Source organism: Mirounga leonina, unplaced genomic scaffold (genome assembly GCF_011800145.1).
Source record: "Mirounga leonina isolate KUSES-001 unplaced genomic scaffold, KU_Mleo_1.0 Mir_171, whole genome shotgun sequence".
NCBI lineage: Eukaryota > Metazoa > Chordata > Mammalia > Carnivora > Phocidae > Mirounga > Mirounga leonina.
In genome coordinates, this window is record NW_023270436.1 from 7,859,205 (window position 1) to 7,885,542 (window position 26,338).

The window sequence follows — 26,338 nt, forward strand, 5'->3', positions numbered from 1 at the left end:
GGATCGTGACCTGAGCGGAGGGCAGTCGCTTAACCAACTGAGCCACCCAGGCGCCCCCATGTTTTGCAAGATTTTTTAAGGCTGTCCACAGGAGGCGGGAAGGAGGTCCCCGCGGTGCCCGGGGGCAGCCCGCTTCCCCTGTCCTGCCCGCAGTGGGCGGCTGACCCTTCCTCTCTCCGCAGGTGGCCCTGCTGCCGGATGGGAGTGCCCGGGCGCGCGCACCATGTCATCATGCGTCTCTAGCCAGCCCAGCAGCGACCCGGCCGCCCTCCAGGATGAGCTGGGGGGCGGCGGCGGCAGCGAAGGCCAGAAGCCCTGTGAGGCCCTGCAGGGCCTCTCGTCCCTGAGCATCCGGCTGGGCATGGAGTCCTTCATCGTGGTCACCGAGTGTGAGCCGGGCTGCGCAGTGGACCGCGGCCCGGCCCGGGACCGGCCCCAGGAGGCCGATGGCCGAGAGGGACCCCTCGACGCCTCCGCCTCCGGGCCCCAGGCCCGGCCCCAGCTGTGCAGTCGCAAGCTCTCCCTGCAGGAGCGGTCCCAGCTGGATGCGAACGGACGCTGCGTCTACGCGGCCCTGCCCCACTCGCCGGTGGGCTCCCCGCAGTCCTCGCCGCGGCTGCCCCGGCGGCCCACCGTGGAGTCCCACCATGTCTCCATCACTGGCATGCAGGTGTGTGAGCTGGCCGAGCCCGCGCGGTCCTCTGTTAGGTGGCGTCCATTTGGGACGTGACCCTAGGAACCCCAGGTGGGGTGGGAAGTGAGGGGGGAAGAGGAGGAGGTCTACAAGGGTGCCGGGGGGAACTGGTTGCCGCCATGCGCAACTGGGGCTCCATCTCTGGGGAACCCTGTTTGACAGTGTAGAAAGTCCTGTACCTCAGAGTTATCCGGCCGGAGGGCCAAGGGAGCTGGGCCTCTCATACCAACTCCTGGCAGTTGCTGGTGGGGGCTTCTGGGGGCAGGTGACCTGCCCTGAGAGTGGGCACAGCAGCTCTGGGGCCACAGAGAGCGGCCAGCCGAGATGCAGGCACTGGTGGATGGAGTTGTGCGGGGCTGGCGGTCAGTGAGAAGCCTCCCAGCCCAGCAGCAGGGCACCAGGCACGGCTCTCAGCCCTCGGTGTGCATTTCTCTTTTGATCCTTACTGAAAACTTCTGGGAGGTAGGTTAGAACTCAGAGCAGCACTAGGGCACACTGGGCCTGAGTGATCTGCCCCCGCCCCCTCTCCCGCCCCATCTCCTGCCTTTCTGCTGCCGGCTCACAGGGCTCCATCCACATTGCCTTCTTTGTATTCCTCAGATATTCACGCTCATTCCCTCCATTAGGCCTTTACCCCTGCTGTCCTCTGTGCTTGGACCCCCCCTTCTGGCCCCCCTGTCTTTGCAGGTCTGTCTCCCAACTCAAATGTCTCCTCCTCTGAAGGGCCTCTCAGACTACCCTCTGTAAGCGGCCTCAGCCCTCAGCCCCTCTCCCCTGACACCCATCACCATCTGATTATCTGTGTGTCTGTTGAGTTGTTTTTGGCCTGTCTCCCCAGCTAGAATGTAAGCTCAGAAGGAACAGTCCTGTCACCATCATGTTCCCGGCACCCAGTGCACATAGTAGGAACACAAAAATATTTGTTGAAGGAATGAATGAATTTAATTGGGAGAAGCATGGATATCAAGAATGGCTTTCTAAAGGGGCCGGTATTTAACTATATTTTGAGGGCTAGGTAGGATTTTCATAATTGGAGATGGGTACACACAGAGAGTTCACTGCAGGGGAATGCACAGCGTGAGCAAAGGCCCAGGGGTAGAAGTCAGGGTGTGGGGGGAAGGGCAGTCAGGGGTTCAGCTAGCTGAAGAATAGGGCCCATGTGGGGAGCACTGCGGCAACAGGGCTAGAGGGAGAGTTTGGGTTTATTTCAGTTAGAGTTGAGTCAGCCTAGAGAAATAGAGACACACCACCCTTCACCACAGAAGTGGCTTTAACACAATAGGGCTTATTTATCATGTAAAATAAATCTGGAGGTAGGCTTTTGGGACCTGTGTGGTGGTCCTGTTGTTGTTGTTGTCCTTAAAACCTCATGGTCTCAAGATGGCTGCTGTGACTGTAGCCCTCACAGCTTCATTCCAGACAGGAAGAAGGAATAGGGAAGAAGAGCAAAAGTCATCTGCTGTCTAAGTCAGTCCTTTTTCCTGGAAACTCTACCCAACAACTTCTGCCTACTCCCGCTACCCAGAACATAGACAATGTGGCCACCCCTAGCTGTAAGAGAGGCTGGGAAATGCAGTTTTCCAGCCTGGTACATTGCCACCCAGCTATCCATTTATAAGGAAGAAAGGGGAGCCTGGTATTTGGTTGGCAATTAGGTGACTCTGCCAAGGTCAGAGGAGTGGAGTCAGGACTTGACCCTGGAAGCATCAGGGCCTGATGGGATCAGAGTGGAATCTGGAAGATGAATTCAGCAGCGTTTGGGGCTTAGATTAGGGGCAGTGAGACCCCTTAGGACAACTCTGCAGGGCCCCACTTCAGCCTGTCCCATCCCTCTAGGACTCATGGGAATACAGTCAACACTGGAAAGAAACAGAGGAAGCAACCTAGTGGTGAAGGGAGGGCTCTGTGAGCCGAGGAGTGCTATACAGCAGGTCAAAAGACGCAGGTCGGTGTGTACACTCAGACATGTAACTGTCTCCAGTGACGTTGAGAGAGAAATGATCTAGTGTGACATCATTTTTGCCTCCCAAACCCCATCCCAAAACGATGCTCTGTATTTTCAACAGGTGCATGTATGCTTGCATTTACATAGAGAAAGGCCTGGAAGTTTATGCACCAAACCGATGTCAAGGTTCGGGGAAAGGGTTAGAATTGGGATGGGGGGTTCAAGGGAAGTGTTGGGCTTATCTGTAACACTGGAAGTGTTATTTTCTATCATGTTTCTTTTCCCAGTTTTACTTCTTGTATCACCTAACATTTCCTCCCTAATATGTTGAGGTATAATTGAAGTAAAACAAAGTGCACATATTTCAAGTGTACAATATGATCAGTGCTGATATATGCATACGTCTGTGAAACCATGGCCCCAGTCAGGATCACAAACCTTCCCCATACACCCGACGGCACATCCTCCCCCTTCTTCCCCTTTCCCAGGTAACCGCTGACCTGCTTTTTAGCATTGTAGATTAGTTTGCAAGTTCAAGAACCTTACGTAAGTGGAATCATCTAGTATGTACTCTTTTTTGGGCTTAGCTTCTTTGACGGCATGATGATTTCGAGATTTGTCCGTGTTGTTGCATGCTTCCTTTTTACGGCTAACTAGCACTCCGTTGTCTGCAATGGACCACTGTTTGTTGACCACTGTTTATCTGTCAGTGGGCGTTTGAGTTGTTTCCAGTGTTTTGACTATTACACATGAAGCTCTTTCGAACATTTGTCTGCAAGTCTTTGCACGGACACGAGTTTTCACACCTCTTAGATGAACAGCTAGGAGCAGAATGGTTATGTCCTGGAGGAGGTGTTTGTTAAGAAACTGCCCAACTGTTTTCCGAAGAGGCTGCACCATTTTAAATTCCTACCAGCAGTGTGCAAAGCTTCTCCATGCCCTACATTATTCTGACAACACTTGGTATGGTCAGTCTTGGATTTTAGCCAAGCTAATGGGTGTGGTTTTAATTTACATTTCCCCCATGATTCATGATGTTGAGCCTCCTTTTTTATTTTGAGCCTCTTTTCATGTGCTTACTGATCATTTGTATATCTTCATTTTTAAGATGAGGGTGTTGTTATTAATGAGTTATAAGAGTTCTTTATCTGTCTGGATGCCAGTCTGATGTGTTGAAATAGTTTCTCTCAGGCTGTGGCTTACCTTTTGTTTCCTTAATAGTGAGTGTCTCGAAGAGCAAAAGTTTTTTTGTTGTTGTTGTTTTTTTTTCAAAGAGCAAAGGTTTTAATTTTGATGAAATCCAGTTTATCACTTGTTGCCTTTTATATCTTGTACTTTTGTACAAAAAGGACCTTTGAGAAACCGTTAAGAAACCATTGTCAGCCTCACGGTCAGATATTCTCTCCTTTATGTCACTTTATGTTTTTATAGGACAGCATAGTCCTTAGATAGGATTACTTGTTTAATTTAAAATCAACATTGAGAACACCTCTTAAAAATGGGTATTAAGGGGGCGCCTGGGTGGCTCAGATGGTTAAGCGTCTGCCTTCGGCTCAGGTCATGATCCCAGAGTCCTGGGATTGAGCCCCACATCGGGCTCCTTGTTGAGCGGAGAGCCTGCTTCTCCCTCTCCCTCTCCCTCTGCCTGCTGCTTCCCCTGCTTGTACACTCTCTCTCTCTGTCAAAAATAAATACAATCTTTAAAAAAATGGGTATTAAAAGAGTACATACTGTATGATCACCTTTTTGCAATGTACAAAAACTCTGCTGTTAGAAGTCAGGGTAGTGGTCACCCTGGGAGATGCTTCTAGGGGGCTGGGAAAATTCTCTTTCCTGATTTGGGTCCTGGTTCATGTGTTTGTTTTGTGAAAAACATATTGAGGTGCAAACTTACAATTCATATACTGTGTGTTTCTACTTAACTTTCCAGGATTGTGTACAGCTGAATCAGTACACGCTGAAGGATGAAATTGGAAAGGTAAATATCCCAGGAGCCAGGCTGGTTTTCTACATCTACCAAGAAATGTCTCAGATACAGTGGAGGGAACCTGCTAGAGCTGGGAGTGGGAAGAAGTCCTTGGAGGCGAGATTGTGGGGGAGGGTTTTGTCATCAGTGGTCCATCTGGTTTATTGTCTTTCTACATCATAATATTAATGTGTTTCCACAAAAGCTCAGACAGCTTCGAGGGAATTCCATATCACCAACATTAGTGGGTTTTTTTTTTCCCCTCTAAGGTACTCTCACATCTATTTTTGCTTTTATTTCAGCCAATGGGCAATATCTTTGCAGGGGTCAAAAATTCAAATGCCAGTAGAAAGCAAGTGAGTAATATAAATGAGCAAAGCATGCTAGGTCTAAGGCAGTAGGGAGTGGTGAGGACTGTGGCAAACTGTTAACATGTAGAAATGATTATGGGTCCATAATGGACAGATCTGATTTTTTTCAAAAGAAGCTGAGATTTTAGATTTTATATCTGATCTTTCTGTTTTTAAATGTTGGCAGCTAATTCAAACTTTCTAAAAACTGCAGATGCAATAAAATGTAATTGCAGAGCGGATTTGGCCATTTGGCCGCTGATTTGCAGCCCCTGTATTAGGATCCTCATTTTGCAGATTGTAACTTCTGGATAGTATGTCATGGGCATCTCCCTTTATCCAGGGCTCCTATGGTGTGGTCAAGTTGGCCTACAATGAAAATGACAATACCTATTACGTGAGTATCCATGTCCCCTTCCCTGCCCTCACCATTGTCCAAAGCAAAAGCCTCCTTTCCAGAACTTGGTTTCCTGGAAGATTTTCTTCGCTGTTGTCTCATTTTATTCTTAAGTCATTTCATTTCGTGCATTAGGAAGGAAGTGGTGTTCCCATTATATGGATGTGGAAATGGGGAGGCAAAGTGATTGGCTCAGAAAGAAAATGTGTAAATTCAGTAAATGTCTCATAGCCTTACTCTGGGCTACCATTTCTACATCCTTCATAGCACCAAGAACCACGTGGTAGTGAGACAAATTGCCCTTGTAGCTGAGGCTTTGGGGTCAGTCCGGTGTGGGTTCAAATTCTGGCTCTCCCATCTGCCAACTGTGTGTCCTTGGCCAAGTGACATAACACCTAAGCCTCAGTTTCCCCATGTGTAGCACAGCCTGTCCCTCGTCCATCACTCCAGCTCACTAGTGTCTTGATTCACTTGTATCAAGTCCCAAGGCTTGTGGTCCCAGCTAGGAAAGAGGACCAGGAACCTCAGAAGCACCCTCAGGGCTGGGGGGACCCTGGCAGTCCAGCCCCCAGGCCACCTGCAGCTGCTTGACCCACTCTGATGATGAAGCACTCACTACATTGTCCTGAGGCTGCCAGGAAGCCAAGAGCTTTGGCTGTCCTAGGAGTGGAGGGAACTCTCCCTCCTCCTTCCTCTCCATTTTAACCGAGATGTGGGGTTTTTTCTCCCATAGGCGATGAAGGTGCTGTCCAAAAAGAAGCTGATCCGACAGGCGGGCTTTCCACGTGAGTTTGGTGGGCCTTTGTTCTTAGGTGCAGGGCTGGGGCACGACAAAGAAGATCCCACTGAATGGTGTCCCCTGCAGAGTGCCCGGGTAGAGGCCTTGAAGACTCCTGTCACTATGGCCTGGGGTATGGCGTGGGAAGGAGGGGACAGAAAGCTGAGCAAGGGGGCTGGGTCTCCAGCCTCACTGATTTTCAGCAGCAGAAGAGACAGATGAGAGGAGCAAGCTACTTATGGCCCCTGGTGGCATCAGCCACTCCAGCTCTGCCGAGACCCCCCTCACTTGCATTGCCCCCCCATTTGCAGAGGAAAAGCTTTTTGCCCTGACCTTGGGATGGTCTGTGTCTCCTCCAGGTCGCCCCCCGCCCCGAGGCACTCGGCCAGCCCCTGGAGGCTGCATCCAGCCTAGGGGCCCCATTGAGCAGGTGTACCAGGAAATCGCCATCCTCAAGAAGCTAGACCACCCCAATGTGGTGAAGCTGGTGGAGGTGAGCTAGGGGGACAGGGGGGAGGGAGGCAAGAATGGTGATTGTCCAGGCCCAGCTCTGTTATTACCCAAACGCTGCACTAGTTTCTAGGGAGAGCCATACCATGTTAAACAGCTGTTGCAGAGCTAAGTAGTATTTATTGCTCTAGGTTTCTTCACCCCTGTTCTTTCATGTTATCCTCACCCTTCCCTAAGACTATTTATTATTCCCATTTTACAGATAAAAAAATTGAAGGTCAGAGGGATACCGAGACTTGCCCTTTATCCATTTTTGTCTTTGGAGCTGGTTCTCTCTCTCTCTCTCTCTCTCTCTCTCTCTCTCTATGTGGTTTTAGCACAAAAGCAGCCATATGCATGTAAACAAATGGGCATGGCTGTGTTCTAATAAAACTTTATTTGCAAAAAACGGGCAGAGGGCCAGATTTGGCTCGCATGCTATATTTGCCATCCCCTGTTCTAGATGCGCAGTTCTCACAGTTTTTGGTCTCAGGATTCCTTTATGTCCTTCAAAATTATTGAAGGCCCCAAAAAAGTTTTGCATATGTGGGTTGTATTTATTATTATTTGCCATATTAAGATTTAAAACTGAGAAGCTTAAAAATTATTTATTAATTCATTTAAAAACAACAATCCCATTATATAACAATATATTTTTATGAAAAATAAGTATATTTTCTGAAAAAATTTTAAGAAGAATGGTGTTTTACATTTTATTTTTTAAAAATTTATTTATTTTAGAGAGAGGTAGAGAGAGAGCACGGTGGGGAGGAGCAGAGGGAGAGGGAGAGACAGTCCCAAGCATACTCTGTGATGAGTGTGGAGTCCGACACAGGGCTCGATTCCAGGATCCTGAGATCATGACCTGAGCCGAAACCAGGAGTTGGATGCTTAAGAGACTGCGCCACCCAGGCGCCCTGGCATTTTACATTTTTGCAAATTTTTGTTGTTGTTGACGTCTGGCTTAATAGAAGATGGCTGGATTCTCATATCTGCTCTTGCATTCAGCTGTGGTGATTTTGCATGCCATGTGGTTTCTCGTTTCTCTACTAGCAGAGAATGCGAGTAGAAAGGGCAAATATTATCTTAGTTTTATTTATTTTATTTTATTACTTTTTAAAATAAGATTTTACTTTATTTTTTATTTATTTGTTTTATTTTTTTAGATTTTATTTATTTCAGACAGAGAAAGAGAGAGAGAGCACGAGCTGGGCAGGGGAGGGGCAGAGAGAGAAGCAGGCTCCCGGCTGAAGAGGGAGCCCGATGCGGGGCTTGATCCCAGGACTCTGGGATCACAACCTGAGCCGAAGGCAGACGCTTAACCAACTGAGCCACCCAGGCGCCCCAATAAGATTTTATTTTTATTTATTTGAGAGAGAGAGAGAGAGATACCGAGAGAGCATGAGCAAGGAGGAGAGGGAGAAGCAGGCGCCCGCTGAGCAGGGAGCCGGACGCCGGGCTCGATCCCAGGACCAAGGGACCATAACCTGAGTCAAAGGCAAGACGCTTAAACGAGTGAGCTACCCAGTGCTCCTTAGCTTAGTTTTAGTGTGAAAATCGTTTTGACCTCATGATCTCCCCGAAAGCATCTTGAGGGTCCCTAGAAGTCCGCGAACTACATTTGCAGCACCTCTGGCCTAGATGACAGGACTTGTAAATGGCATGTGATAAAGTACGTAATTGGACGGGTGTTCGTTGTGCTGCAGGAGCATGGAGTGTGAGCAGCCAGCCAGCCCAAACAGCTGAGGAAGGCTTTTCAGGGAAAGGATGTTTGAGATGACCCCGGTTGTTCCCTGATGGAGATAACAGGGAAAGGAACAGAGAAGGGCATCGCAGAGGAAGGAACAGCATGTGCAAAGGGCCGGTGCCCTCTGTTTGGGGGTATACTCCTGACTTTGGTGGGTGTGAGGGTTAGAGCCGTGCCCTCCTGGGGCTTTTCACGTATGGTCTCTAGGTGGGCCATGCCCTGGGTCTGACTCCCCCGACAGGGCAGGGCTTAGGGCTCCAGGTGGGAGCCTAGGGTGCATCTCTTTCTCAGGGCTCTCGTCCTGTGGATCTTGGTTGACTGGGGAAGGTGAGGATGATGTGGGAAGAGGCAGGAGGACCAGTCTAGCCAAGGAGAGAAGGAGAGGGACGGTGTCTGCAGGCTGTCTTCACCTGTCACGCTGAGTTTCACAGTCTCAGTTCACTGATGGCTGGAGTCAGCCGTCTTAGAGGAAGCTCAAGGACACTTGGTTTAGTGAGTGGCTCTGGGTCCTGGCATGATCTCCCTGGCCCCCACTGCCCTGTGGCATCTGACCTGTCCACCCAACAAGACTGGTTGCCAGCTTGCCTGTTGGACATTCATCAGATGGCCATGGACATTCATCAGGCATTTCCTGAGCACCGACTATGAGCCTTGTCCTGTATAGGGCACCACGGGGGCAACTCAGGCGGATACAGCTGTTTGCAGAGACGGACAAGATAGACATAGGTGACGATGTAATGTATGGGAATTAACATAAGAATAAAAAAATAAAAATTAAAAAAAAAAAAAAGATAGACATAGGCGACGAGCTGAAAGCAGGATGGCCGTGAGAGGAGAGCGAGGACATGCCATGGTGGTTCCGGGCAGGGGGACGTCTTTTCTTACAGGGGCAGGAGGTCAGGGGGCACTTCATGGAGGAGTCGGAAGAGCCCAGACAGGATTTGCATTTTCACCCTGAGGATCAGTCCTCTGTCTCCTAGGAGACGGGTGGGATTCTTACTGAAACTGAGACACTTCCCAGGGGAGGAATTTTAAAAAAAGAAATCTTTTTGGGGCGCCTGGGTGGCTCAGTTGGTTAAGCAACTGCCTTCAGCTCGGGTCATGATCCCATGGTCCTGGGATCGAGTCCCGCATCGGGCTCCCTGCTCTGCGGGGAGCCTGCTTCTCCCTCTCCCACTCCCCCTGCTTGTGTTCCTTCTCTCGCTGTGTCTCTCTCTGTCAAATAAATAAATAAAATCTTTAAAAAAAAAAAAGAAAAAAAATTTTTTTTTTAAGTAATCTCTACTCTCCATGTGGGGCTCAAACTCACGACCTTGAGATCAAGAGTTGCTTGCTCAACTAACTGAGCCAGCCGGGTGCCCCCATTTCCCAGGGGAGGCATTTGCCCCTCCCTTTTGTAACCTTTTTTCTAGGTGTTTTGGACCCTTGAGGATTGGGCTAGAATGTGGCTATTTTCCAGATGGCCGTTTGGATCACACACTCTGGGTTTTTTCCTGTGCCCTTCATCTTAACCAGGCAAACCAGTGGAAAGCACAGCCCTCCTGTTGGCAAATGCAGTCATGTGGATGCTGCCTCCTCCCTGCTCATATCATTTCTCTCTCTTCCTCTCCCCTGCTCCTCATCTCCGGCCTGTTCCGTGTGGCTATGCCAATAGGTCCTGGATGACCCCAATGAGGACCATCTGTACATGGGTAAGAGAGCCCTTGCCATCCGCCACCTTTGCTCAGGCAGCTGCACCTGCCAAAGCCCAGGGGTCCTCTGGAGCATTCCCTGTCCTTGGCATCCCCCGCCAAAGCTGGGCACCACAGTGAGTCACATGTGAGGCTGCAGCCCTGGTTTGAAGCAGGAGGTGGAAGGGAGTGCTTGCTGGGACTTCTCTGGAGGTCCTGTTCATTCACTTGCAAGTATTTATTGAGCACCTGCCAATGCTGAGCATGTTCTAGGCACTAAGGATGCAGTGGTGAGTGAGAAAGATGAGGCTCCTGCTCTTCTGAGGCTGACATTTTAGTCAAGGAAGACAGATAGTCAACAACTAAATAAATCAGTTAAGTTCAGTAGATCCTCTGAAGAAGGTTAAATAGGATGACGTGAGAGAGAGGGATTGAGGGGCCACTTCACATATGAGGTGATGATTTGGCACCTGAATGTCAAAGACACAGTCCTGTTACATGTGGGGAAGAGCATTCCAGGCAAAGGGAACAGCTGGTGCAAAGGCCCTGAGGCTGGTGAGAGCTTAGCGTGTTTGAGAAAAATGTGGCTGGGACAGAGTAAACCAGGGAGAGGGGATGGGGATGAGGATGGAGAGCCTGAGGCCGCGGTGGGGCATTTGGAGCCTTGGAGGGCACTGCACAAAGAAATGAGGACTCAGGCATGTCCTCAGAGATTTGATTTTTAAAAACTGGTGAGGACATGGGACAGCCCTCTGTCAGCTCTAAGCATAGGTACTGATGAAGGAAGGAAGGGCAGGACTAATTCAAAACTAGATATCAGACTGTTGGGCCCAGGAATGCATGATTGACAGGTCACATGTCCTTGCAATATGGCTTGGGTGGGCATTCAAATGAGCAGATGACAGATGACAGCCGGGAGGGGTATCAAGGAGGTGAGGAGAGTGGGCACGAGCCCAGCCTGGAATCTAGAAGTCTCCTGGATGAGCACGGGGATGATCCTTTGTTGCACAAGGAGTGATTATATGGGGTCTGGTTTGAAAACAGCTCAGAGCTCACTTTCTCCTCACAGAGTTGCTATGGTTCAGTTCCGAGGAAGCGTTGCAGCTTAGGCCATTTTATTTTTCATTTCCCCCTCCTCTTCCCCGCCCCAGGTTTTCATTATGACAAATGTTAAGCCTACAGAAAAGTTGAAAGAATAGTACAATGAATACCTGTATACCTACCACCCAGATTCAACAGTTAATAATTTTTTTGTCAGATTTGCTTTATCAGCCTAGCCACCCACCCACCCATTTCTGTATTTTTTTTGCTGAACTATCCAAAATGTAAAGTGGCAGACATCTTGACACTTCAGCCTCTGAATACTTCAGCGTGCATCTCACATAGGGACATTCTCCTGTGTGGTCACAATACCATTATGACATCTGAAAAAGTTAATGCCAGTTCCCTAAGAGCATCTAATGTGCACTCCATGTTCAAATTTTAGAACTCTTTTTTGCCAGTTTATTTGTAAATTTTAGAACGTATAAAATCTTCCTATAGAAACAATTTTGAGGCTACACAGTAAATAACATCAGATATGTTAACTTTATTTTATTTAATTTTATTTTTTTTTAAAGATTTTATTTATTTATTTGACAGAGAGATAGCGAGAGCAGGAACACAAGCAGGGGGAATGGGAGAGGGAGAAGCAGGCTTCTTGCCGAGCAGGGAGCCTGATGTGGGACTCGATCCCAGGACCCTGGGATCATGACCTGAGCCGAAGGCAGACGCTTAACGACTGAGCCACCCAGGCGCCCAACTTTATTATTTTTTTTTAAGATTTTATTTTTTGAGAGAGAGAGAGAGAGAGCACGAGCAGGGGGAGGGACAGAGAGAGGGAGAAGCAGACTCCCTGCTGAGCAGAGAGCTCGAAGGAAGTGGGGCTCGATCCCAGGACCCCAGGATCATGACCTGAGCCAAAGGCAGACACTTAACTGAGCCACCCAGGTGCCCCTAGATAGGTTAACTTTAAAAAATTACATGAGAGGGGCGCCTGGGTGGCTGTGTTTTCAGTCACTAATAACTAGCTCCCTCCATGCCAACCAAGTTATGGTGCTTAGGAGGAAGCACAGAAATTCCTGAAGCAGCTCTTGGAAGTTAAGTCTTCCAGAACAAAGGTGGGATAGGCCAGAGCTGAAGGGACCCGCGCTCCTGTCTGTGGAAACCTTCCCTTCAAGTGCTGTTGCTTTTTGCTTCCAACCATAGCCTGAAGCCACGGCAGATCTGCCCTAGCTTGGGTTTGCCCAACACTGGTTGATGAACCTGAAGATGGGGAGGGGCCTGAGGGAGCTAAGTTCCTTTCCTGGTCTTTTTATCTGAGGAGCCGGCTCTTGTCTCTCAGCCACCTGAGCCCTTGGAGATCTTTGAAACCATCCTTTTGGTTTCTTCTGTAAGAAACTCCAATGTGGGTAGATGATTCTAGAACAACAGAGAGCGCCAGAGTTATTCGCCACTTGATGTTGAAATTCACTGCGTTTTTCACTTCCTATAGGATAGTTTCATGTTCCCAGTTATGTTTGTCCAAGCAGGACAAAATTAAAATAATTATTCAACATTACCCAGTAATTCTACTCTTAGGTATATACCCACCAAAACTGAAAACAGATATCCACACAAGTACTTGTACAGAAATGCTTATACACGAATGTTCACAGCAGCACTATTCACAATAGCCAAAATGTGGAAACAACCTGAATGTTCATTAGCTAATGACTGGATACACAAAATGTGGCATATCCACACAGTGGAATGGTATTCAGCCATAAAAAGGGATGAAGTACTGGGTGCCTGGGTGGCTCAGTTGGTTAAGCGACTGCCTTCGGTTCAGGTCGTGATCCCGGAGTCCTGGGATCGAGTCCCACGTCGGGCTCCCTGCTCAGCAGGGAGTCTGCTTCTCCCTCTGACCCTACCCCCTCTTGGGCTCTCTCTCTCACTCTCTCTCTCTCTCAAATAAATAAATAAAATCTTTAAAAAAAAAAAAAAAAGGATGAAGTACTGATTGATGCTACAACATGAATGAACCTTGAAAATACGATGCTAAGTGAAAAAGCCTGTCACAAAAGGTCACATAGTATATGACTCCATATATGTGAAATGTCCAGAATAGGCAAATCCATAGAAAGAGAAATCAGATTAGTGGGTGCCAGGGGCCTGGAGGGAGGGGACTGACTACTCATGGGCATGGGGTTTCTTTATGAGGGGCTGAAAACTTTCTGGAACTAAGTAGAGGAATAGTCACACAGCATCGGGAATGCTAAATGCCACTGAATTGTAAATCTTAAAATAGTTAATTTTATGTTAGGAAAATTTCACCTCAATTTTTAAAAATGCAAAGAACAAAACAAAAAAGCCCCAACAACAACAACAAAGCCCTGTGCATTCCCTTGACACAGCTTATCTAATACTTGGTGGTTTGGAGCAGGGATTCCCCGCAAGTACAGGACTGGGAAGGAGCTGGCTTGGTGGGAGGCATTTGCAGGTCGTGCACGAATGTGAGTCAAGAAAGGCCCTGTTCAGGAGTCGTGGGATGCATTGGCCTTTGAGGTGGTGAGGAAATCTCCACCCCCACCTCTCGCTCAAGTCTTGTTTTGGATTGAGAGTCACGGGAAAGAGTCTGAGGTCCAGCTGACCACAGAGCATAGAGGAGCTGGAAGAATCTATAAGCATTCTTGGTCTGTGGCCTGACACAGCCCAGCAGTGTGGAGGATGTGGGAGGGATTGTTGAAACATGTTCCTGTTGTTTCTTGGATCAAAACTTTCCTAGGGTTCTGAAGACCCCTAGGGCTCTTTCTTTGTGCCTAAGTAAACACATGTTGGGTTGTGTCCCCATAGTCTTGTTCTTTGGCATCAGGTGACTCAGGACCTGGGTGTGACTAAGAGGATGTAGTTTAGTATCAGTCATATCCCTGGAATCTCCAAGGTATGAATGGAGAGAAGAAAGGAGCCCATGAGCCATCTCTGCCTGTCTCCTGTCTCCTTGCTTTGTTTTCCCTGGCCAGGGGGTCCTTGGCTGTTTTGAGGACTAGAAGAAGTACAGTCAGACCAGGGTCAGAGATCGCTGACCCCTAGCCTCCCGAGCAGGACCTTGACCAGCTTTGGCTCAGTGGATTGTTCCTTTCCCCAGCCCGAATACTAGTTTCTATGCTTCTTGGTGTTTCCGTGAGCGATTGGGAAGAAGGAGGAGGAGGAGGAGGAGGAGGAAGATGGATTTCCAATTTCCCAATGTAACAGTTCACCCCCTTCTCTTTCCTGCAGTGTTTGAACTGGTCAACCAAGGGTGAGTGTCCCGTTTTCCTTGCGGGTGTGATGCCTGAAGCTTCTCAAGCCGCAGAGCTTCTCGAGAGAGGTGGTGCCTGGTTCTGAAGGCCAGTGTATCTGGTTTGCTTTTCATGTGTGCATCGACCTTCCAGGCCTGTGATGGAAGTGCCCACCCTCAAACCACTCTCGGAAGACCAGGCCCGTTTCTACTTCCAGGACCTGATCAAAGGCATAGAGTACCGTAAGCGGGGGCCTGTGGGAGGATTCTCACCCAGGGTTGGTTAACATCCCAACTAGTGGATGGCAGGTGGGAAAGTGGACTTTCCCTCCTGGAGTGCAAGCAGGAGGGTGAGAGACAGAATTGTCTGACATGCAGTCTTGGACAGCTACAGAAAGCCATGCTCGTGATGGAAAAAGAAACCCTTCTTCTGCCACAAAAATTAAGAGCCGTATTGATAATGACTGTTTCCCCCAGCACTTTCTGTGTGTACCAGGCACCATTAGGGGCTGTATTTATATTGTCCCTTATTCCCAGCAACCCTGGGATGGGGATCCTGTTCACCTCCTGTTACCTTAGTTTTCTCATCTGTTAAACGGGAATAAAGTGTCTCTCACCAGGGTGGAAATCAGCCAGTTCATATCAGTAGTTCTGACAGGTGTCCTTTCTGCTTCTGGTTGTTAAACATTTTGTCTCTTCCCCTTGCCCATCACATAGGATTGTTGGGAGATTTATTTTTTTTTTAAGATTTTATTTATTCATTTGAGACAGAGAGATAGAGAGCATGAGCAGGGGAGAGGGAGAGGGAGAGGGAGAAGCAGACTCCCTGCCGAGCAGGGAGCCCGACATGGAACTCGATCCCAGGACCACAGGATCATGACCTGAGCCGAAGGCAGATGCTTAACCGACTGAGCCACCCAGGCGCCCCCCTCCGTTTTTTTTTTTTAAGATTTTAAAGTGTTTTTTTTTTTTTTTTTTTTTTTTTATTCATGAGAGACAGAGCAAGAGAGAAAGGCAGAGGGAGAAGCAGGCTCCCAAGGAGCAGGGAGCCCGATGCGGGACTCGATCCCAGGACCCTGAGATCATGACCTGAGCCGAAGGCAGACGCTTAACCATCTGAGCCACCCAGGCGCCCTTTTTTTAAGATTTTAATTGTTGGGAGATTTAATTGTAGGGAGATTTAAATGGAGAAAATGGGAAGCACTTAACACAGGGCTGGGCCCCAGATGGGGTACTCAACAAATGGAGCTGCTGCCCCTATTACTGGTTTCATCACTGTCAACACCACCACCAGCAAAGAAACGCAGTTGGGTCTTCCAGACCATAGGAAGAGAGACCATGTCCTCTCCTATGGGTTGACATCCAGGCAGGAGCAAGTTAAGGAGGTCCCCAGTCCTACTTTGTGGTCCACACTTCCATTCGACCTGCTCCATTCATTGCTGGTGTGGTGAACAGGTTGAGTGTTGGCATTAGTAAATGAAAATATGTTGGACTGTCACAAGTTGTGAGGCTTCTAGCTGGAAGCCAGCCAGGCTCAACAAAAACTCTCCTGGGACCGCCCACCCACGACTTAGACTAGAGCAGGTGGTTACTATTATTGTCAATCGGTGTTGCACTCCTCATTTTTGAAGATGGGGTAATTTCCTTAAGCACACTCTGTCCCCCCTTACCTTTCAAAGCTGGGAGTATCCAAGAGGTTTGGAAGGGTAAGGCTGGGAAGGGCCTGGGGGCCGTGAGAGAGCACTGGGGTCCTTGTCTATATTTCTGGCCTCTGGAGGTTAGGCAGAGCTCCTCACATGGTTTTCCTGCCCCCTCTCTCCCATCTGGTGTCCACCCCACCCCCAGTACACTACCAGAAGATCATCCACCGGGACATCAAACCTTCTAACCTCCTGGTGGGAGAAGATGGGCACATCAAGATTGCCGACTTCGGTGTGAGCAACGAGTTCAAGGGCAGCGACGCGCTCCTCTCTAACACCGTGGGCACACCCGCCTTCATGGCGCCAGAGTCGCTCTCGGAGACCCGGAAGATCTTCTCTGGGAAGGTTGGTGTGGACCTGCCTGAGATGCTGAGTTCTGCCTGTGTTAGGGTCCTTTCAGTCTTAAGTGGCAGAAATCCGACCCAAACTGGCTTAAACAATGAATCCATTGGATCATGTAGATGAAGAGCGGCTTCTGGTTTGGCTAGATACAGGGATTCAAACAGGAATCCATCTTTCCATCTTTTAGCTGTTTTCTTGAGTTGGTTTCCTGCCCAGGTGGGTGGGTACCCCCAGCTGTTCCAGGCTCCTTCCCATCAGTTTACCCTCAGTCGGTGGATCCAGACTCAGGAAGGGGTGGTTCCTCAGAGGAAAGCTGGAGGATTTGATTTTTGGCCGGCCAGAAGCAATAGACAGCCCCCCCCCCCCCCCCCCCGCTGCCCTTTGTCTCCTTACATGAAGCTCTCTTTTTCTTGTAGGCTTTGGATGTTTGGGCCATGGGTGTGACGCTGTACTGCTTTGTGTTTGGCCAGGTAACGGGGTGGGGTGTCCTGTCTGCTGGGTGTTGCTGGGCAGCCCCCCTGGGTTAATAGTTACCCTTGCAGAGAGACAGTACTTTATTCATTGAGTTTACCGTTTTATTTCCACAGTTAGACCCGACTGTGAAAAAAAGGTGCCTTTCCAAATGTACATACCTGTACAGAATAGTCCAATCTGTGGAAAGCGATCTGTTAACACAGAAGGACTGGCAGAGGCTCTAGAGGTTGTAATAGGTGATGGATTTAGGGCAAGGACAACAAATGTGCCACCTCTCTCCCCACTCTGACACCCCAGACAGACATCACAAATCAATAGCCACTGGCACCCTTTCTTCCTGAGCCCAGTGCTGCTTTGATGTTCTTCTCAGCAGAGTGTGTCCCCAGAAGCTGTTGTTGGAGGGACAGAATTGGAATGGATGTGAAAAATCCATTTGACATTATTGATTTAGGGAATGCTGTCTGGTCTCTTCATCGTTGTTGGTTTTTTTTAGGATTTTATTTATTTATTTGACACAGAGAGAGAGAGTACAAGCAGGGGGAACAGCAGAGGGAGAGGGAGAAGCAGGCTCCCTGCTGAGCAAGGAGCCCAATGCGGGATTCGATCCCAGGACCCTGGGATCATGACCTGAGCAGAAGGCAGCCCCTTAACCAACTGAGCCACCCAGGCGCCGCCCCCCCCCGTTGTTGTTCTTTTGTTGTTGTTGTTGTTGTTTTTTATTATCAGTATTTAGGAACTTCAGTTTTTAACTCTGAAGTTCAGATTAATTATGTGAGCAATAAAAGCATGGATTTTTCCTTTTCATGAATTTGTACTTTTATGGAGGAAAGCTTAAGAAACCGGTCGTGTGGTTTATAATGTCTTCCCCACCAATATTTGATAAGAAGATTTTCAATAATATAGCAAAGTTGAAATAACTACGGGAAACACCCACGCAGCCACCAGCTGTTTTCTGCCATAAACATTTCACTGTATTTGCTTTATCACAAGTCTGTCCATCTTCACCTTGTTTTACTTTCTTTTACACATTCCAGATTAAGTTGCTAACATCTCTGCACTTCCTTCCAGATGCTTCAGAATGTAGTCATTAGCTAGAGCTCACTATTTGTGGTTCTTTTTTTTTTTTTTTTCTTTTTGGGGTAAAATTGACATCTAATGAAATGTACAGATCTGAAGTGTACTGGTTAATGAGTTCTATCAAAAGGATATACCTGTGCAATCCAAACTCTTATCTCAAGTTACTGCTCTTTTTTTTTTTTTTAAGATTTTATTTATTTATTAGAGAGAGAATGAGAGACAGAGAGCATGAGAGGGAGGAGGGTCAGAGGGAGAAGCAGACTCCCTGCTGAGCAGGGAGCCCGATGCGGGACTCGATCCCGGGACTCCAGGATCATGACCTGAGCCGAAGGCAGTCGCCCAACCAACTGAGCCACCCAGGCGCCCTCAAGTTACTGCTCTTAATGAAAGAATTTTCCTCGGACAGGAGAGGACCAGGTCACATTCTGTGACCTTTTCCCACCTTCTGAGCACCCACACAGAGGTTCCTTTTTTCCAGCACAGCACCTGAGCTCCTCCCGGGTCGTTGGTTCCTCCCCCGAGTGAGAGCACTGATTTGTCACTTGGGAAGTGGTGTGTGAACAGTCTTCAGAGTCAATCCAGTCTGGGTAAATCCCAGCTTTATACTCCCCAGGGCATGTCACCTCTCTGAGCTTCTGTTTTTCTCTTTTGTAAAATGAGAAGAATATTTATGATTTCTTAAGGCTCTGAGAGGATCACCAGAAATAATTCAAGCATTCATTAATTCAACAGGTATTTATCAAACCCCTGCTTTGTACCCGGGATATTCCTGGGCACTGGAGAAACGGCAGGGAGCAAGACAGGCAACAGTCCCTGCCCTCTTAGAGCTGATGTTCCCCCGCAGGAGCTAAACAGTACACGCATGCAAATGTAACATAATGTCAGGGATGGGCGCTCTGATGAGAAATCACATGACAGTGGGGGGGTGGGATCTGCTTTAGACAGGAGCTCAGGAAGGCCTCCCTGAGAAGGTGAGCTTTGATCAGATACCTGAGGGATGGGAGAAAATGAGCCATGCAGATGTTGGTGGGAAGAACACTCCAGACAGGGAACAGCCGGTGAAGATTGGTGCTGAGAAACCCCAGGCCAGGGCCTGGCCCAGCCTAAGCCCTCACGAATCACTACTGTTGCTTCTATATCTTAGGTATTGTTCTTAGTATTATTATTGTTCACCCAGCAGGTGGGTGGGGAGAGTCTTTGATTTTGTTTACGTAGGTAAATTAAAGCACAGCTGCAGAGGAAAGCCACAGTGTGGTTGGGAGGGGCTCTAGCCCTGTAGAAGGATATTCCGGGTGCTTCTGGACTTGTGGGCATGGGAGCTGCTCCCTCGCTGCAGTGGGCTCCCGGGCGTCTGTTCTTCCGTTGTAACCCACGTGGAGTGATGCCAGCCCCGGGTAGCCCTTGCAGGACTGATGGGGCAGCCGCTGACGGCCACCCTGTCCCCGCCGTCTCTTCGCAGTGCCCGTTCATGGACGAGCGGATCATGTGTTTGCACAGCAAGATCAAGAGTCAGGCCCTGGAATTTCCAGATCAGTGAGTATTGCCCGTCTGTCCCAAGTCACCTTCCTCTCCAAGCCCTTGGTGGTCCTCTGTGTGTTTCTCACCCTTGATGTGTCTTCCACCCGCAAGGCCTGACATAGCTGAGGACTTGAAGGACCTGATCACCCGCATGTTGGACAAGAACCCGGAATCAAGGATCGTGGTGCCGGAAATCAAGGTACCTGGGGGCCACTGCTCTCTATGGGGTGTGCACCAGGGGCCAGGCCTGTGTCCTCTGCTTGGGATTGTTTGGCTCAACCCTGCCTCGGCCAGGCCTCACTCCCCTCCGTCCACAGCACTGCGTCCTCCTTGGCATCGTTACCCTCCCGTGCCCTGGGCCTCTTGCTGCTGAGGGCTGGCGGTGGTGGGGGTTGGAGAGGAGGACTTGGACTTGTGTTAACTGTGGTTGTGGCAGTGGGATCTGCTGCCAGTTGCCGATCGGCTTGGGTTGGTGGCATCCACCCTGCTGGGACGAGACCAGAATGGGGTCTCTGTGTGCTCCATACCCCGGCTGCCCAAGTCCTGGATCCTTTCCTTGCCCCTGCCCATCCCTTGGAGAAATCTCAGTGGGGGTGGGAGGAAATTAGTGAGCAGGTTGATACCCTCTCCCCAGCCTGCTGAATTCCATGCTTTTGCAGAAAGCACTGTTAGGAGAGATCCCTGTGCACCCCCTACACCCTGACCAGTGCCACACGCACACATCTGACTCTAAGAAATCTAGAGGTTTGCTTCAGGAACTCCTAGGCATCTAGCTAACTAGCATTTGAGAAGAGGGAGGCCAAGTGGTTACAGATAAGGACTTGGACCCCAGGGGTGGAAGCGGGGTGGGGCAGATCCCTGCCCGGGTCCTCTCCTGACTGTGTCCTTCTAACTGGTCTCACTGTGCCTCCCCTTCCCCTTCTGTGAAATGGGGAGGGTCTGCTTTCTCTGAGCAGAGCCTTCCGGGGGGCATCAGGGAAAGTTGCTGTGGGGTGATGGGTGCTTCTTGGGCAACCATACAAGGCAGATGCCAAATTCTGGTCACTTCTGCCAAGACCTGGGCCAGGTGGCAAATGCGGTCCGGTGCACATCCCGGCCTGGTGGCTCCCTCCCATTGTCTGTCCCTCCGTCTTTTCCACGTTTCCTTGCATCTCGCTCACCCCCCACCCTCTGCCTGGCTTGCCAGCTCTCTTGCATGCCTGATCTCAGGCCACCACCTCTGCCCTCCCGCATTCCCTCCCTGGCTCCGCTCGCTGGCAGGGCCTCGGTGTCGCTCTCCGGCCTCTGGGAGCCAGTCGCCTGCCCCTCACCCCTCCTATCATTCGTTGAAGCTGCACCCCTGGGTCACGAGGCATGGGGCGGAGCCGTTGCCATCGGAGGACGAGAACTGCACGCTGGTCGAGGTGACCGAAGAGGAGGTCGAGAATTCGGTCAAACACATTCCCAGCCTGGCAACCGTGGTAAGGCGGGCCGAACCACTGACCGAGAACAGGGACAGCCTGAGGCGGGCCGGCGAGGACGGGCCGGGACACAGGCGGGCAGCTAAGAAGCAGACATTGGGCCTGAGAGTCAGGGGATGGCCGGGTCTGTCTCTGACTCACAGCCACCAGGCTCTGGGCCCTGGTCACATATCAGGCCAGGAGGCCCCTGCATCTTGTAGCTTTAGTTCTGTCTATAGCCAGATTCTGTGTGACTGTAGGGAGGGGTAGCTCCTCTCTAAAGATCCTACTGCTTTTTCTGGAATTCCTGCTTTCAGAGCATGGCAGGGGGAGGAGAAGGACCAGGACAGGTGCCAGGGGTGGGAGCTGGAGCCGAGGTCTCTAAGATCGAATTCCCTCCTGGCTGGATCTTCGGTCTCCAGAGTGGGTGGCTTAGTTTGTCTCACATCTGCTGTGTGGGCAGCTCCCAGGGCTAGGGGCAGGGTCTCCCAATTCCGGTGCTTTTATGGCCTTATGTTTGGGTCCTGACCCAGGAAAAAGGACCCAGAATGTGGAGTCCTCAGGCTTAACCTTGGAGACTCTGGGAATCACTCACTTGCCAGTCCCTGCCCAGGAGGGCATCTGGCTCCAGGAGGGAGACTAGGATTCTCGAGGGCCTGGGGTCCAGGCAGCAGTCCCGGGGGCAGAATCCAGCTGGCCACCCTACTAAGGCCACAGTGAAAGCCCTGGGGTGTGTTTGGTGAGGACTGGCTCCAGCAGGCAGGCAGGGCCCTGGGCTCTGGAAGGAACTGGTGAGACTTTCCACAGAGACACAGTGTCTGGCCTCAAGTGACTGCCCCTTTAGGAGCCCAGATGCTGGCTCCTTCTCTCCCAGCTTTGCACTTCTCCCTCCTGCTTCCCTACACACTTTCTCCTTCCAAAATCTGAGCCCTTGCGCCGGGACATCCATTGACATCCTCCTCCTCCCTCACCTAGGGCCTCTGCATGACCTTCACTGTTAAAATTCACCCACACTCACTCACTCTTTCCCATCCACCCCTTGCACGCATGTCCTGCGCCACAGTGCAGGGGGCAGCTGGTGTCAGACCCAGGTGCCCACCGCAGGTTATTCTGTTCCAGGCTCAGGATGTTCTTAGGAGAAGGTCTCTGATCCTAGCGATCTGGGAGCAGGGGTTACAGTGATGAGTAAAACGAACATGGTGGGCCTGCCATCTTGGAGAGGTGGATGCTGGACAAACAACCAACAAAACAGAGGGGCTGCAAGGTGTACCCCTAAGGGGGGCCATGGAGCCCTAAGAGGGGGATGTGGCCAAGGTGATGGGTTGGAGAAGGCCTCCGGGAAGAAGTGGATATATACTGAGTGGATGGCGGAGTATTTACTGGGCCGAGGTGGTATTGGGCAGAGGGTGTTTCTGGCAGAGGGAAGAGCAAACGTGGTGATCCTCTGGTGGGAGGAAGCTGGGCCCACAAGAAGCTTCAAGAAAGCCAGGGCCACTGAGGCAGGGCAAGGAAGGTGACATGAGTCTGGGCAGGAGGAGGGGCCAGACCACCCAAGACCTGAGGCCACGGCAGAGATTTAATTCTTGGTCCCAAGAAGTGTGGGCAGCACCTGCAGGGTTTGAATCAGGGGAGTAGCACCATCAGAGTTGGCCTTGGAAAGACCCCATGTGGAAAATGGAATGTGGGCGCTGGGGAGGAAGTGGGGGCTACTGCAGCCATCCGAGGGCAGGGGCTGGAGTGGGGAGGTCCAGGTCCACATACCCATTGTGTGCCAGGCACAGGGTTTCAGAGATGAGCAGGGTATAGCATGAGCCCTCGTGGGGCTCCTGGCCTCATAAGAAAGATGGAGCAGAAAAAATCACCCTCCTGTCCATTACACGGTGACAAGCCCGCACAGAGGAACAAGAATGGAGGCTTCACAGAGGAGGAGCCTCTTTTGCTGGGTCCTGAGGGCTAGGAAAGTTGACAAGGCCACAGGGAGGGACAGGGCAGGGATGGGGGGGGGGGGGATAGGAAGGGACACCTGCAGAGACACAGTGGAGGAAAGGGCTGGTGTGTTCCAGGAACCACAGAACACCAGCCTTGGCCAGGGAGGGACGGTGAGAGCCTTCCCAGGGGATCTAAGTCAGTGCTTTTCTTCTTTTCTTTTTTAATGACATAAAATTCGTGTATCATAAAACTAACCATTTTAAAGTGAACAATACAGTGGCATTTATTACATTTATAATATTGTGCAACCGTCACCTCTGTGGTTCTGAAACATTTTCATCCCCTCCCCCGCAAGAAACCCTGTACCTGTTAACAGTCACTCTGCTCTTCCCTCCCCCCAGCCCCTGGCGACCCCTGGTGGGTTTTCTGTCTCTGGATTTGCCTCTCCTAGGCATTTCGTATCAATGGAATCGTACAGTATGTAGTCTTCTGTGTCTGACTTTTACTCAGCATGGTGTTTTTGAGGTGCATCCATGTTGTAGCATGCCATTCCCTCATGGCTGAGTAATACGCCAGTGTATGGATAGGCCACATTTTGTTTATCCGTTTTTTAGATGCTGGATGTTTCCACCTTTTGGAACATCAGTGGTTTTGTTTTTTGTTTTTTCTGTTTTTTTTAAAGATCTTATTTATTTGAGAGAGAGAGAGAGCACAAGCAGGGGGGGAGGGGCAGAGGGAGAGGGAGAAGCTGACTCTTCGCTGGGCTTGATCCCAGGACCCCGAGATCATGACCTGAGTCAAAGGTAACACTTAACCGACTGAGCCACCCAGGCGCTGCCATCGTGTTTTTTAAAAATACTTAGATTCTTAGCACACACACAAAACAATTCAGAAGCTCACTCTACACATAAAACAGCTTGAAGAGGCACCATGCTCTGCTTGAGGGGGTGGGGGCCGGTGCCTTTCAGACTGAGGTCTTTTCCTTGAAAATTCCCTCAGAGGATACAGCAGCCAAAAGCATCACCAAAAATAACTCATTCACTCCCTTGCTCCAGAATCGTCCTTGGCCCTCTGGCCAGCAGCAGGATAAGTTCCAAAGTCCTATGGGTGAAAGATTTTAAGTCAGGGAGTGAGGGAATCAGATCTGGGCTTTGGAGAGGATAGGTCAGATCAGTAGGGTTGAGGCAGAAGCCTGGGAGGCAGAGGAGGGTAGCTGAGCAGGGGCCGTGGGATGGGATGAGGGAATAGTACCTTTTCCCAAGGGATCCACTCATCAGGCAGGTGTCTGCCAACCAAGCTGGGGACCCCGTCTGTGTTAGAGTGGGTGAGGGGGCCCACGAGCAAGTTCCCATGACTGGCAGTGGACCAGCCTGCCCCCAGCGCCTCTCAGACTTGGATGGACCTTTAGGACCTCTCAGTCCCCTCTCACACCACAGCAGCCTGTGGGCTGGCTAGCCTCAGTGTCCTGGGATGTTTCCTCAGCTCCTTATACCCATTCAGGTGTTGCCCATCCTCTGCTAAAATGCAGCCCTCTGAGAAATTGGGACCCTCGTGTGGTGTAACCACTGTAGCAAACAGTCTGGCGGTTCCTCAGAATGGTCAACGTCACCACGTGATCCAAGGATTCCACTCCAGGGTACAGACCCAAGAGAAATGAGAACATTTTGTGGGGAAAACAGGTCCACACGCAAAAACATGCGCACAGATGTTCATAGCAGCATTATTCACAACAGCCAAAAAGTTGGAAACAGCCCACATGTCCACCAGTGGAGGTGTATCCATACAAAGGAATATTATTTGGCCACGAAGAGGAAGGGAGTACTGATACCTGTTGCAACCGTAGGAGCCTTGAGAACCTGGTGCTCAGTGCAGGAAGCGACACGGAAGGCCGCATACCGTGTGATTCCGTTTACATGAAATGTCCAGAATAGACGAATCCGTAGAACAGAACAGAGATCAGTGGTTGCCAGGGCCTGGGGGGAGGGGCAATGGGGTGTGAGTACTGGGTTTCTTTTTGGGGTGATGGAAATGTTCTGAAGTTAGATAGTGGTGATGTGAATATACTAGAAACCACTGAACTGTACACTTTAAAATGGTGAGTGTTCGACTGTGGGGCTTACATTTCAACTAAAAAAGAAGTGCAGCCCCTGAATTTGGCCCAGAAAAGAATAATTGCTTCCTTGTTGGGGTGGCCAGATAGTTTTCACCGAAAATAAAGGCCCAGTTTTGAAGATGAGACAGGTTGATGGGCCAAGAGGGCAGGGGTAGCGATGGCTTGGGTGAGATGAGTGGTGCCAAGTTACTGGAGGGACAGTGCTGGCCAGCTCTCGTGGAGCACGGGGTCCCCCCCCTGGGGCTCAGGTAGACCAAGATTAAGAAAGGAGGATGTCAGACAAGGGGTGTGGACCTTATCTTCTTGGCAGTCAGGGAGACATGAATGGTTTCGGACACGGGACTAGTCACAAAAGCTTTGGCTTTTGTGTCCTCGGTGGGAGGGATGCTGCCCAGGCTCTCCCCAAGGCCTGTCGCCAGCCACGAGCCGTGGAAGCGGCCGGGGGCGGGGGAGAGAGGAAGAGGGGGGTGGCCCTTGCAGAGTGGCGCAGGGGAGGACGTTGCCTGGCGTCGCCCCCAGGAGGCTCAGCTTCCTCTTCCGTCCTTCAGATCCTGGTGAAGACCATGATACGGAAACGCTCCTTCGGGAACCCGTTTGAGGGCAGCCGGCGGGAGGAGCGCTCCCTGTCAGCGCCTGGAAACCTGCTCACGTGAGTGTCCACCCGCCCTCCTCTGGGGTGGGGAGCTAGAGGCTGAACACAGGCCAGCCCTGCCCAGCGCACCCTGCCTGGGCCCATCCCTGGAGCGAAGGAAGCGCCTGGAATGACTCAGACCGGGTCTCCTAGGCTCATGAGGGAGAGTTTCGCCCCCGCGCCGGGCTCAGCCCACCTCCTCTTGCGGACAGCTAACCCATGCTGCAGTTTTACCTCTCTCAGGGAGCCTTGCACTTTACCTGGGGGACCGCTTGACAATCAGAAAGCATTTTTGTGGCCCGGAAGCATGCATGCTTGATGGTGGGATTGTGGGCCCTGTGATGGAGGAGCAAGGCCTGCCTCACCCACGTGACCCTGTGTGTCAACCGCAGAGGCGCCGTGCTCAAAATCCCCCTGGCAGCAGCTCTGTGAAGCTGGTGTTGGGGGTCTGAGTGTCTCTGGGGTGGGGGACAGGCATCTCAGAGATCCCCAGTGTCCCTTCTTACTTCCCTTTTCCCTCCCCTCTGGCCATTCCAGCAAAAAACCAACCAGGGAGTGTGAGCCCCTGTCTGAGCCCAAGGTAATGCCTGCCTGCCTGCGCTGTAGCCTCTGCCGGAGCCTGGGGGCGGGGGCAGCTGCAGAGCACGGGGCATCCCCACCCGGGCGGAGGGTCCTTCCATCTCGGGCCGCTGTGCCTAGGCTCGCCGCGGGCCTCTGGACCTAGGATAAAAACCAGGGCCAGCCAGGGGCTTGGACCCGACGGCGGGTCGTGCATGTGGGCT

At 50.7% G+C, this 26,338-nt stretch overlaps 1 protein-coding gene across 5 annotated transcripts in view; it reads left to right on the forward strand.

Annotated features, from left to right (window-relative positions):
• Positions 1-26,338, forward strand: part of CAMKK2 (calcium/calmodulin dependent protein kinase kinase 2) — a 48,294-nt gene that overhangs the window by 16,240 nt on the left and 5,716 nt on the right. For 2 of the 5 annotated variants that reach the window (XM_035016973.1, XM_035016976.1), the window contains exons 2-16: positions 183-670; positions 4,570-4,617; positions 5,299-5,352; positions 6,086-6,137; positions 6,490-6,623; positions 10,021-10,057; positions 14,333-14,354; positions 14,488-14,576; positions 16,179-16,378; positions 16,792-16,845; positions 19,386-19,459; positions 19,556-19,643; positions 20,776-20,904; positions 25,474-25,574; positions 26,094-26,136. In XM_035016973.1, the coding sequence (XP_034872864.1) occupies positions 224-670; positions 4,570-4,617; positions 5,299-5,352; positions 6,086-6,137; positions 6,490-6,623; positions 10,021-10,057; positions 14,333-14,354; positions 14,488-14,576; positions 16,179-16,378; positions 16,792-16,845; positions 19,386-19,459; positions 19,556-19,643; positions 20,776-20,904; positions 25,474-25,574; positions 26,094-26,136 (1,572 nt within the window). In that variant the 5' untranslated portion in view covers positions 183-223. The remainder of the gene's footprint in view (positions 1-182; positions 671-4,569; positions 4,618-5,298; positions 5,353-6,085; positions 6,138-6,489; positions 6,624-10,020; positions 10,058-14,332; positions 14,355-14,487; positions 14,577-16,178; positions 16,379-16,791; positions 16,846-19,385; positions 19,460-19,555; positions 19,644-20,775; positions 20,905-25,473; positions 25,575-26,093; positions 26,137-26,338) is intronic. The other 3 variants (XM_035016975.1, XM_035016974.1, XM_035016977.1) reach the window with 3 other exon arrangements.